This window comes from Rhinichthys klamathensis, unplaced genomic scaffold (genome assembly GCF_029890125.1).
Source record: "Rhinichthys klamathensis goyatoka isolate OS25496 unplaced genomic scaffold, OSU_Roscu_1.1 h1tg000523l_1, whole genome shotgun sequence".
Lineage (NCBI taxonomy): Eukaryota > Metazoa > Chordata > Actinopteri > Cypriniformes > Leuciscidae > Rhinichthys > Rhinichthys klamathensis.
Genome location: NW_026607002.1, coordinates 2,396,963 through 2,410,338, shown reverse-complemented (window position 1 = coordinate 2,410,338; position 13,376 = coordinate 2,396,963). Strand labels below are relative to the sequence as shown.

Sequence of the window (13,376 nt, the reverse complement as noted above, 5' to 3'; positions counted from 1 at the left end):
TCGGCTGCCACGTCTATTACAGTGTGAATGCACCGGTGTCAGACATTCCCAAGGAGATATTTAGTCATTTTTTGCAAACAGGTGAAATATCTGAGAGATCAAGACAAAAGGGACTGCAGTATGCATTCGAGGGATATATCCACGACATAATATGCTACCGATTAGAGAATAAATTCATCAAAATTGAAGCTAAAGCCTATACCGTTAGGTCCCAGCGCAAGCAGCAGCCGCCTCCTTAGCAGACCATTCACATGGGAAACACACAAATTGAGGAACAGCTGTGTTCATGCACAGCAGAGTAAGTGAAATGTGAAAATAATCTAATAATTACAAATCAAACAGTTTATCCATCAATCTAACACCGGGAGAGCCGCGGTCGGATTGGGGTAAAGTTACAGGGGTAACGTTAGTAGGCCGTCGATTAACAAAATGCTGAAACATATTTTAAAGTATGTCAGTGAGCCTCTGTCTTGCCTTTAATCGTCTTATTTTACGTTCAAATATGCATTATGAACAAAGAACCGCCATTATTTCCAACTATAGGCGTTTTTTTTTTTGTTAATCCTGTCGACATTTAGTTGTGAGTGGGTCTCCCACACTGCTTGATCCACGCCCGTGATTTCTCCCCTTTGGCTTTTAGGTTTCGGGAAGAGAAAAAATGCCACCCCACCGTTCAAACTTTTAGGATACCGGGTATCAGATTTGCACAATCCATACGCACAACGCGTCGGCATGTTTCCCTCGCTCGAAAGCTTGACAGACCTCCCGCGCCTAGTTACGGTTGCTAAGCCACGATTGGCCAGTGGCGGTTTTCGGGCGTGGCTTAGCGAAGGGTCAATTGGCTCGGTCTGCTTTATTAGCACTTTTTACGTTCGCGCTGCTTGAACTTAAATGCTTTTGTTCTTTATATTTTTTGTGTACAAATTGTTTAATGTTTTCATCTAAAAGAAAACCTTAAGATATATTGTAAGCTTGTTGTGTATATTGCCTAATCGTGAGCTTAAAGGGTTAGTTCACCCAAAAATGAAAATTCTGTCAGTAATTACTCACCCTTATGTTGTTCCAACCCCGTAAGACCTTCGCTCATCTTCGGAACACGAATTAAGATATTTTTGAGTGACTACAGTGGCTCAATCTTAAGTTTATCAAGCGACGAGAATACTTTTTGTGCGCAAAAACAAAACAAAAATAACGACTTTATTTCAACTATTCATTTCCTTCTCTGTGGGCCTCGAGTCAGTTCACTAGTGTAATAGCGTAAGCTTCTGTTGTTGTACGTCACACGCATCACGCACAAGACCAGCGTCGGCCAATAGTGAGCCTACGTGTGACGTAGCTCTACGCAATCTCACTACGTTAACTGACTAGAGGCCCAAAGAGAAGGAAATGAATAGTTGAAATGAAGTCGTTATTTTTGTTTGTTTTTGCGCACAAAAAGTATTCTCTTTGCTTGATAAACTTAAGATTGAGCCACTGTAGTCACTTGGACTATTTTAACGATGTCTTTAATAACTTTTCGTGGCCGGCAAGTTCAATCCCTGAAGAAGCCTATGGACTAGTATGGAGGAGTGATCCAGCTCTCAGATTTCATCAAAAATATCTTAATTCGTGTTCAGAAGATGAACGAAGGTCTTACGGGGTTGGAACAACATGAGTGTGAGTAATTACTGACAGAATTTTCATTTTTGGGTGAACTAACCCTTTAAGAAATGGTGACAAAAACTAAAAAAAAAAAAACTTAAAAAATAACATCTTTCAAGATAAACGTCATTTAAATAAACGAATATTCGATTTTTATGAGCCCGAATATTCAAATGCGATATTTTTGAAAAATGCCCATCCCTTCCTCATCAATATTTAAAGAGAATGAAGGAAAACACCAACCTATTTGTTTCTCTGTATCTTCATCTTTTATTCTGCAGGGTTCTTCCTTAATCTCCATCTTTACAATAGTATGTCCGTAGTTTCTCCTGGAGTAATTCCTCCTGCTTGCTTCTTCTTCTCCTGTGGGAAGATGGGAATATTCCCCAGCATTTAAACTCTCATGAACGGCTGTGGGAGCTTCACTGACTGAAGGAGTGAATTGTGGTCATTGTTGCTCATTTAGCAGATGATCATCACACTTACAATCACTCGAGATCATTCAGGTGTAAATGTTTTGCTCAAATAGTCGTTTAGAATGATTACTGAATTTACACTTTGGGCTCAATATCAAGCCTCATTTTGACTTTTTTTTCATGTGCCATGCATTGTATTTTTTATTTCTTCTTTTTATCGGGGCCTTCGTTTTGTCCTCTTTCTGTAAATATTGTATATACATAATGTTCCCTTTATTACTGAAGCGGTATTGGTCTTGTGTGCTTTTTTCTTCTGATCTTTTCTCCTGTGTTTGGTATAGCCAGGGAGACCACTGTATTTTATTTTATTTTCTTAAGGAGTTTGTTTAAGTGGGTTTAGTCAGTTTTTTTTTTTTTTTTATTGTTTTGGCCTAGCCCTACCCTGAAGACTTTGCTTCATTTTTTCACTCGAGATTATCCAGCATTAAACGTATGGTAGGTAATTTTCAGAGAGGCTAGCAATAGTGAGCTAGCTTTGAAAGCATAACGGTGCATTCACACGAGGCGTCGACGTTAACGCTTCTCATTTACTTTGAATGGGTGACGTCACATAAAAACAAAAAAGAGCCGGCTGTTAGACTACTGTGCAGTACTGTTCCTTCTTTATGATATTTTAGTCTTTATCTTCTAAAAAGTGGTGTTATTATCAATATGGGCCAACATTTCTAAAGAATGCTTTCAGCACCTTGTTGAATCAATGCCACGTAGAATTAAGGCAGTTCTGAAGGTGAAAGGGGGTCAAACACAGTATTAGTATGGTGTTCCTAATATTCCTTTAGGTGAGTGTATATGTTGCCCCCTCATTTAAAGACGGGACCCCCCAAAAATAAAATTCTGGCTACGCCCCTGGTTTATTGTCGCAGCTCTTTACAATAGCCTACAGCGAACACCCATGATTGTAAACTATGCTTTTACTATCTAGTAATTGCTGACTATTACTCCAACTCTGAACGAACTCTCTGCTCCTCATCACGGTGCATCTCATGTGCTGCGGTAATCACTCTGCCCAAGTAGCAGTGCTTCGCCTTCTGAGAATATAGTTCCCAGTATTTATACGGTTAAAAGATGACTGTGTCTCATATGACCTTGTTATTTGTACACTCTGTGACTATACAAATCACAACATGTAAATAGGAAAATGTTGGTGTTATTTTGTCACTTATTGGGATTAGTATGCTAGCTGGAGCCATTTACATCCAGTCTTTGTGCTAAGCTAAGCTAGCGGTGTGTGCGTCAGATAGAGTTACGGCACGCACGGAGACTCTGGGGGATACAGTGAATAAGCTAAAGTCCCAAAAAGTCGGCGAGTTCCTTTAACTAACCTTTTCTAATGATTAGCATTAGAAAAGGTTAATTAATTATACCTATTTAGGTTTTGCTAATTTAGTTCATAACCTTAAAGGGGTCATGAACTGGCTTTTTACAAAAAAATTATATTGTTGTCTGAGGCAAACTTATTGTTAAACAGAGCTTGACTAGATATCGGCTAAAGACAGAGAATAAACATGCTTCACACAGGTTGCAGTGAGAACACAGTCAATCGTTTATTGGTACAGGTGCAGTTTAAATAGAACATCACATAGCATGGACACATGACAAACAGACCTGAGAGGAATCCACAATAATTGGGAGCATTCTCAGGAATCCACAATAATTTCGGAGCATACTCATTAACCAATCAATCAATTAACACCCCCACTTGCTCACACGTTATTCACAATCATTCACATTCAAACAAAAACAAAAACAATAAAACATCATGAAAACCAACTGAATTACATCTTGGCTATAACCCAAAGAGGAACGTGGAAAAGGTAAGTAGCTTTAATGTTGTAGCTGGTTTAGTCAATAGGTCAGCAACCATCTGATCTGTTGGGCAATACTCCAAAAAACACTTCACCATTGTTTACAGTTGATCTCACAAAATGGTATTTAATATCAATATGCTTACATCTCTGTCTGCTAACAGGATTCTTTGCCAATGCAATTGTACCTTGGTTGTCTTCATAGATCATAGGTACACCATACTGATAATCATCAAGATGTTCAAGCAATTGTGTCAAGTACAAACACTCTTGTATAGTGGCAGCCAATGCCATGTACTCAGCCACACATGTTGATAATGCTACAGTTGGCTGCTTTTTGGTCTTCCAAGAAATCAGAGGGCCATTCTTACATAGGCTAACACAATAACCAGATGTACTACGTCGGTCATTTGCATCACCTGCCCAATCTGCATCACTGTAAGTCACCAACTTTAACCCATCATCACATTTCCTGTAACAGAGCATCTTGTCATGTGTACCTTTCAGATATTTCAGTACATGCTTTACAGTTGTCCACTGCTCTTCTGTTGGCTCACTGAAATACTGTGACAATTTGCTAACAACATAACTCAGATCAGGTCTAGTGCATGAGGTTAGGTATATTAGGCTACCCACTGCCTCTCTGTATTTCCTGGGGTCACTCAGCTTTTCATCACAATCGGTGTAATTCAACTTTGGTTCACAAGGTGTCGACCTGGGTATACAATCTTGCATGTCAAACCTTTCCAGCAGTTTGCCAACATAACTCTGCTGTGACATAGTCACACCCCCATCACACTGATCAAAAGTGATACCTAGAAAATTCTTCAGTCTTCCCAAATCTTTCATCTGGAATTTCCCAGTATCTCTGACAGTTTTAAAGCTCTCTCATCACTGGCAGCAATAACCAAGTCATCAACCCATATACATATTATCACTTTCTCATGTTCTGTTTCTCTCTTGTAAACACAATGATCAGCTGGGTTTTGTACAAAGATGTTTTCACACAAATAGTCATGTAACATTTTGTTCCAGTTTCGACCTGATTGCTTTAGCCCATACAATGATTTCTCCAGTTTACACACCATTTTCTCATTTGTCTGAGATTTTACATCATACCCCTCTGGCTGTTCCATGTAAATTTCATAATCAATCGGTGCATGTAGGTAGGCAGTTTTAACATCCATCTGACAGAGGATCAGATTCTCCTCCTGAGCAGCTTTCTGCATTAACACTCTCACACTGGTAAGGTTGGCAGTAGGAGTAAAGGTTTCTCCATAATCTACACCCATCTCCTGACTATACCCCCTGGCGACATAGCAGGCCTTATACTTGTCAGATCCATCAGCATTGCTTTTGATAGCATACACCCATCTACCCCCCACTGCTTTCTTGCTCTCAGGTAGGGTGGTCAAAGTAAATGTGGTGTTATCCCTCAGTGATTTCATCTCCTCATCCATTGCATCTACCCACTCTCTTGAGTTGGATGAAGTCACAGCTTCTCTGAAAGTCTGAGGTACATTGGAAACCATCTTTTAGCAATAATCAATGCTGATCTGCACCTGATCACTCTCCACCCCATAGAAATCTGGCCTCCTTCTCTCTCTACCAGGATATCTCCTCTCTCTACTCAGGGTATCTGGAGAATACGATTCTGGCTTGACCTCAGCTGATTGTAGACTTATCTGGCTTGGGCCTAGCCTAGTCTCTGGAATGTCACACTGTTTGGGTTTGTCAGGGTCAGGTCTGGTTGTTCTATACCGCACACCAACGTCATCGTCATCAGACACGTCATCAGTCTCCTGTCCCTCAATATTGGGCATAAACCTCACCAGTCTGTGTTTCATCACCTTTCTACTGTCAGGATAGTAGACCATATAGGCTGGGCTGTTCTTATCATACCCAACGAAAATGCCTTTGTCAGACCTTGAGTCTAGCTTCTTCCTGTCCTGTCTATAAGTATAACACACAGTACCACACTTCTGCATCCTGGACATATTGGGTTTCCTTCCTGTTAGCATAAAGTAAGGTGTCTGTTTGGTGCGGTTGTTGAAACATCTATTCCTCACCACTAGGGGTGTAACGGTACACAAAAATCACGGTTCGGTACGTACCTCGGTTTTAAAGTCACGGTTCGGTACGTTTTCGATACAGCAAAAAGAAAGAAATGCCAGAGAAATTTCTAATTTGTTAAAAGAAAAAATATTTTTAAATAACTGAGTTTTCCTACATCTTGAAACTTTCAGGTTTATAAATGGGGGTCATCTTTGAAGGATGAACAAATAATGTTTTGGTCATCACATTAAAAATAACATTTAAATATATATATATTTATTTATATATTATTTGAGTTTTGAAGAGCTGGAAAAAGATGTGTGAAGTACTTGAAAGCAGTTCACTATTCCAGCCAAACTGGTTACAGTTAGTGTTAGCCTACTATATTAAATCCATGGTGAATGTTGCTGGTCTGTGGACGTAAAGTATTACTAGTTCATTCACGGCACAATGTTTCTCCTGGTTTCCACGTCAGCGCTGTTTGATCTAATAGAGATCTACGGTTAATAACGGAGAAATGTGAATGCTTCTCACTAGATCTCGCAGCAATGTTATTACTTCAGTGGCGAATTCAAATGTTTTCTTTACTGGATCTCTTAGCGCTGTGTTGTAACAGTGTCGCTTGATCGAGATCGGCTCGCGCTGCACAGATGTTGCTGGTCAAACGATCCGTGAAGCACAATATAATGAGTAGCGCAGTTTCGTTCCGCTTTCATTACGTTTGCCATTTGATGTTGCGCAATGTTGTGGTGATCGCGCCAGCGCGAATTTTGTCGGCAAGAAAAATGGTCCAAGGAATCGTTCGGTTTGTATGCGTACCGAACCGGAAGCCTCGAACCGAAACGGTTCAATACAAATACATGTACCGTTACACCCCTACTCACCACCGCTGCTGTCTGGACTGCTTACGGCCATAGCTCGTGGGGTAACTGACTTTCTAAGAGCATACATCTAGCATACAAAAGCATACAAAAAGGGTTCTCCAGTTGCGCTCAGCAGTGCCATTCTGGTGTGGTGAGTATGGTGCTGATGTCTCATGTCTGATTCGGTTCTTGCGAAGTAGTACTTGATAACCCTGACCAGTAAACTCAGCACCATTATCAGACCTGATACATGTAACATTCCCATATGGGGCTGTGTCAGCTAGGAACCTCTCTGTGGTGTCCACTGTGTCACTTTTGTGCTTCAGAAAGTAAACAAACACTGCACTTGAGTGGTCATCAGTAAAGGAAAGTGTGTACCTATACCCTTCTCCTGACTTTGGGTCAATGGGGCCTGCCAAGTCAGTATGTATCAACTCTAGAGCTGACTTGGCTCTCACATCAGGCTTTCTGTTCCTACTCTGAGTGAATTTACCTTGGACACACACATCACATTGCATAGATTTGGGTACTTTACCCTTGATTGACATACCATCCACAACATTCTCTAACTTCTGAACATCATTAAAATTGCAGTGTCCCAAAATCTCATGCCACTTCTGAATATCATGGCAACTCATACATTGATCAACACAGTCATTGTTCACTGGCACAGTAGGCAAATAGAACAGCCTGTTATGTTCATGAATAAGAAAACGTGTACCGTCTTTATACTGCAGGATGTCTTCACCCTCCTTAAAGATCACTGTTGCCCCGCTGGAAGTTGCAGCTCTCACGGAGAAGATGTCTTTGGGATAGGAGGGGATGTACAGTGCCTGCTTCAGTGTGGCACTGAGGTGCCGCCCCCTGCTATCGACAAGACACACCTCTGCTTCTCCTCTACGCTCCTCGACCCCCTTGCACCTTGTGCCATCGGCCAGCTCCACGCAGTGCGTCTCGGCCTGGAATCGGTCGTCGAAGCTCTTAAACCTGGCCAGGTCGGTGATGATATGCGATGTCGCACCGGTGTCCACCATCAACCCCTTTCTGGTGACACCGCTCCCTGGCTGATGATCACTGGTAACCAACTTGAAGGCAAAAGTGTTGTCTGTCTCCTCGTACACCCCATGTGCGTCGTCTGTCTCCTCGTACACCCGATGTGCGTTGTCTTGCCGTTGCTGTTTCCATCCTCCTCGCCATGTGATACGCTTACCCTGGCTGTACCACTGTTGATCACTGTGACGGCCCGAGTGGTGGCCGCACAAGAGTGGTAATGTGGACGTATCAACATGCGCACACACGCACACACACATCCATTTACACGTAGGACATGCATTTAAGAATAATCCTTATTTAAACTACTTTCTTTTGTAATTCACATTTATTTGTTTCAGTATAATGATAGTTCATAATAACCACAAGACAAACAGTATTCATTAATTCTTTATTGCTAGGTTTGCATATGTTTATATTTACAACACATTTTTATATACATTGTTGCTGATTTGAAGTGCACACAAATTAGTTGCGTTGTATCTGCTATTTATATTTGTTTCTATTTTGAGTTTAAGTTTACCGGTGATGAACTTCAGACATGGTCCGCTGCAGCCGCATCCTGGTGTGACGGAAATTAGAGTCCAGGCAGGAACAGAGAATTTAAGTGTTATTGGTTCCGCCCGGACATACCATTCGCTGGGAGTTGCCCGGGGGAGGAAGAAATGTGATTGTCTTTATAAATTGATTACTTTAGTTGTACATTTATGGTATTGATTACATTTTGCTTTCCTTATCTTTATTTACTATATATCTTCATTTGACTTGATTTTGATTTACTTAAGGTTGTATGTTGAATGTGTAGTTAAATTGTTTTCCCTCTTAATTTGTAATGGGCCCATCCTTTCCTTTAAAAGCTGTTGCTTTGTTCATTTGAGCAGGTCAGTTTTTTAGTTTGTTTGTTTGGTTTTTGTCTGACTGATTCTTTGTCTTATTTTCTGTTTGTTTATTTGTTTTTGTTGTAAGAAGTTTATGAGTTTGTAAAATTTTTTTTTTTTTTGGGTTCAAATAAAGACCCATTTTTTGTCCAAAGCTTGTGTTCCTTGTTCCTGACCTCTCGGTCCCTCACAATCACGCTGACACTGTCTTGCCTTGTGTCCTCTCTGGCCACAACGGAAACACTCAATGTCCCCGCTCTCAGTGCTCCGCACCCTTACACCTGCCGGGGCACTGGCCTTCCTTAAATGCGCCCGAGCTCCCATGACATTGCCTTCGGCCACAGCTGTGCGCATACCTTCGGTGCTCTCGTAACTCCGCAACTTTGTCTTAAAATCTGCAAAAGAGAGAGTCTCATCCCTTTGAGTGACAAAAATGGAAAAAGGCTTAAATGATTCTGGCAGCCCCTTCAAAACCATTGCAACCAATAGTCCATCACTCAATACTTCTCCAGCATTCCTCAGCACTGTGATTGAGGTCTCGGCACGTATGACATGGTCAGTCACACTCTCACCACTCAGCTTTTGCAGGGAAGTCCATTCTGTGTAGAGACTCACAATGCGGGGCTTACCCTTTCCAGCATAATAGTCCCACAAGATCTTGAGTGCTCCACGCCTGTCATCCGCAGCCTCTCGCATGACCAGGGACAAACTTTTGTCATCAAGGAATTGGATCAGTTCAGCATATGCTTCAGCGTTCTTTGCTGCATCCTCAGCCAGTGTGTCTCCATCCGCACCCACGGCAGGCCCATTCAAAATTGTATCCTTCAATTTCTGCAACCGTAGATGACCCAAAAACTTTGTCTCCCACAGTTCATAGTTCTTTTCGTCTCCGTCAAACACAAGACGAGACCAACGTGAACTTATCCTTTCACTCATGGTGCTGGCACTCTACTCACTCTTTGTCCGACAATGGCATAGGCTGTCCAGTCCACTTTTAGACACGCACTTGCGAACTTCCCTAAGCACTTCCCCCTCGGGGGAATCCCTGCCGCCATTTTGAAGTGCGTTCCACTTCGTGAAGTGGACAAGGGAAGTTTATATGGACAGACACTTGTTCCCTCGATTTTGTCCGAGGGAGCGAGTCTACTTCATATGTACACTTCAGGCAGCTCCATATACCACAATGCAACACGATTGTGACGTCACCGCAGATCTCGTCTAATCACCACCACCACAAACAACTCTGATATATTAATCATATATATATTTAATTAAAAAAAAAAAAAAAAAAACACACCTATATACATTTGGATGCTGCATTAAACAAATTCTTAAAGAAAAAAAAAATTAAATAATAAATCAACTCCATGGCTGATTCCAAGTGATCAAGGGCTTAGGACGTTCCAATTCAGCCAATTGACCCTTCGCTAAGCCATGCCCGAAAACCGCCACTGGCCAATCGTGGCTTAGCAACCGTAACTAGGCGCGGGAGGTCTGACAAGCTTTCGAGCGAGGGAAACATGCCGAAGCGTTGTGCGTATGGATTGTGCAAATCTGATACCCGGTATCCTAAAAGTTTGAACGGTGGGGTGGCATTTTTTCCCTACCCGAAACCTAAAAGCCAAAAGGGGAGAAATGCCGGGCGTGGATCAAGCAGTGTGGAGACCCATTCACAACTAAATGTCGACAGGATTAACAAAACAAAAAAACTATTGCTTAGAAATAATGGCGGTTCTTTGTTCATTATGCATATATTTGAACGTAAAATAAGACCATTAAAGGCAAGACAGAGGCTCACTGACATACTTTAAAATATATTTCAGCATTTTGTTAATCGACGGCCTACTAACGTTACCCTGCCCTGAGTAACTTTATCCCAATCCGATCGCGGCTCTCCCGGTGTTAGATTGATGGATAAGCTGTTTGATTTATAATTATTAGATTATTTTCACATTTCACTTACCCTGCTGTGCATGAACATAGCTGTTCCTCAATTTGTGTGTTTCCCATGTGAATGGTCTGCTAAGGAGGCGGCTGCTGCTTGCGCTGGGACCTAACGGTATAGGCTTTAGCTTCAATTTTGATGAAATTATTCTCTAATCGGTAGCATATTATGTCGTGGATATATCCCTCGAATGCATACTGCAGTCCCTTTTGTCTTGATCTCTCAGATATTTCACCTGTTCGCCAAAAATTATTATATCTCCTTGGGAATGTCTTGACACCGGTGCATTCAGACTGTAATAGACGTGGCAGCCGAGAAAGCTTGACAGGCGTAGCAACAGTAACTAAGGAGGGCGGGGCTTAGCGAAGGGTCAATTGCAGTTTCCGCCAGTAAGTGGGCACTCGTGCAACGTAAGCAATGACGTACATCCGAGTGAACAAGACGGAGGGAAGTTAGCAAGTGAAGGGCATGACAATTTTGGACTGGCACGCAGCCAAAGTAGTCAGGAGAGAGAAGATTAACGTCGGTGGATTTGAATTTGAATAATGGATTGTAGGGTACTGACGTCTTTCCGCGGTTAAAACTTATTTGATGCTATAAATTAACCAAGGAAAAGATGATTGGTTCACGAAATAGTAGGCCTATTACTATTTATTTAATTTTCTTTGACTGACCAAATTTGAAAGTTGAGACTTTATTACCTGCTAGGTCCTGTCTGTCAGCGTCCTCTATGTATTTTTCACGACATTAATAGTTAAGCGCATACTTGCAGCAGTCTCGCACGCGCATAGAGCTCGTGTGAATTGCATGTATAAAATGAAGTTAAGGCACAACCTCGATCCATCAGGAAATGCCACATAGGCCGCTGCATTTCACTGCGCTTCATGACATTTTTTTTATTTCGCGCGAAGAAGCCGTTCGCCGGAGATCTGTTAAAAGATAGCAGAGTGCATTCATGATTATTAGGCTGCCGGTATAATACTCATCCTGGCGCCGGGTCTGAAGGAGTCATTTACTCTCTTATATTGTGACTCTTTAAGACCAGCCACTTCTGCAAATGACGCGGATCTCACACGCGTCCCATTTTCTCACAAATCTTTACATTTATTTAAGACTTTTTTTTACTCATTTAAGAATGCTCTTATGAGGACACTCGACAAAACGGACAGTTTGGCATAATTTGTGTGTGTTATGGTTCGTTCAAGCCCGAAAGAGAACTCGATAGTCGATACTGACGCGCATTTTTCTGTGTGTGTGTGTGTGTGTGTGTGTCACATAGGCACAGACAGCGCGGTCTCTTTTGTCTTGTCACGCTTGAATGATTTAAAAGCATTTGCATTAATAAGAACATGTTCATACAACGCTAGTCAACGAGTGACAGAAAAAAAACGGATACTGTGTTAATTGCGTTAAAAATGTAACGCTTTAAACTGATTTTTTTTTTTTTTGCGGTGCCGCGGTGGGCAAGTGATGAAACCGGTGTTGTGACTGAACACCGTATAACACCGGTAACACCGACTATCGTAGCAAGCCTAGCGTGGCGCATTGAAGACTTGGAAGTAAACGCCCACTGCATGGAACGGTACGGTTCGGTTCGGTTCGGTACGGCACGCTTTGGCGCTTTTCCACTGCATGGTACAGTACGGCTCGGTTCGGTACGGCTCACTTATGGCGCATTTCCACTGCATGGCACGGTACGGTACGGCTCGCTTTAAATGGTACCTGGTCTGTTGAGGTTCCAAGCGTACCGTACCGATACTAAAATGTGACGTGAAAACACTACAGATCACTGATTGGTCAGACAGTATCGTCACTATCAGCGCCATTGTATTTGCGACACGAGACACTAAACCTACTAGATTTAAATAGCCAGTAGACAACAGCCACCGCTGTAGCACCTGTTTTAAAACTACTTACTTGACTTGCTTGAAGAAAAAAGAAAGAAAGAAAGCTTCCATAAAAAAGAAATGGCTGAATCGTGGTCAGTGGACGAAGTGCAGACGTTCGTCTCGTTGGTTGCCGAGGAGCGGATAAACTACCGTCCGACTATAATCCCACCCACTTTGAAGCGGTACTAACTGCAGTGGAAAAGCAAACCGAGCTAAAGCGAGCTGCGCCGTGCCGCACCGTACCAAGCAGTGGAAAAGCGAAGCGAGCAGAACCGTTCCGCGCCGAGCCGAACCGTACTGAGCCGTACCAGCAGTGGAAAAGCGCCATTAGATTGGGTTCCAATCAAGCGGCAACATGCTAATCTGAAAAATGAAGCCTACCCGGAAGTGCGAAAAACTGCAATACATCAAAAATCCGCTAGAGGGAGGTCCCAAAAGGGAGCAAATGTCCATAGACCCACATGTTAAAATGTCCGTTTTCACCGGTTTTCACAGCATAAATTCATGTTTTTATAGGTTGGTCCCATGGACTTTTATTGTATTTTTCGATAGGTTCCGAATGCCTGACAACTGTGAGGGGGGTGAATTTTTTTCTAACTCGTTAGTTTAGATCGTATTTAGATATAAAATGTATGACAAATAAGGACGTGGTTACTTTGATTGACAGCTGATAACGGGCTGAGCCGAGTGGAATTCCTGAAATTTGACATCTCGGCCATGATCTGATAACACATCATACCACCTCTGTATCCTTTCTGAACATTTGTATTGAAA

General features: G+C 42.1%; 1 protein-coding gene across 1 annotated transcript in view; it reads left to right on the top strand.

Annotated features, from left to right (window-relative positions):
* LOC130073140 (zinc finger protein ZFP2-like) overlaps nt 1–13,376 on the top strand; it is a 54,165-nt gene that overhangs the window by 27,593 nt on the left and 13,196 nt on the right. The window contains exon 3 of the mRNA XM_056238569.1: nt 7,578–7,917. Coding sequence (XP_056094544.1) covers nt 7,578–7,917 — 340 coding nt within the window. The remainder of the gene's footprint in view (nt 1–7,577; nt 7,918–13,376) is intronic.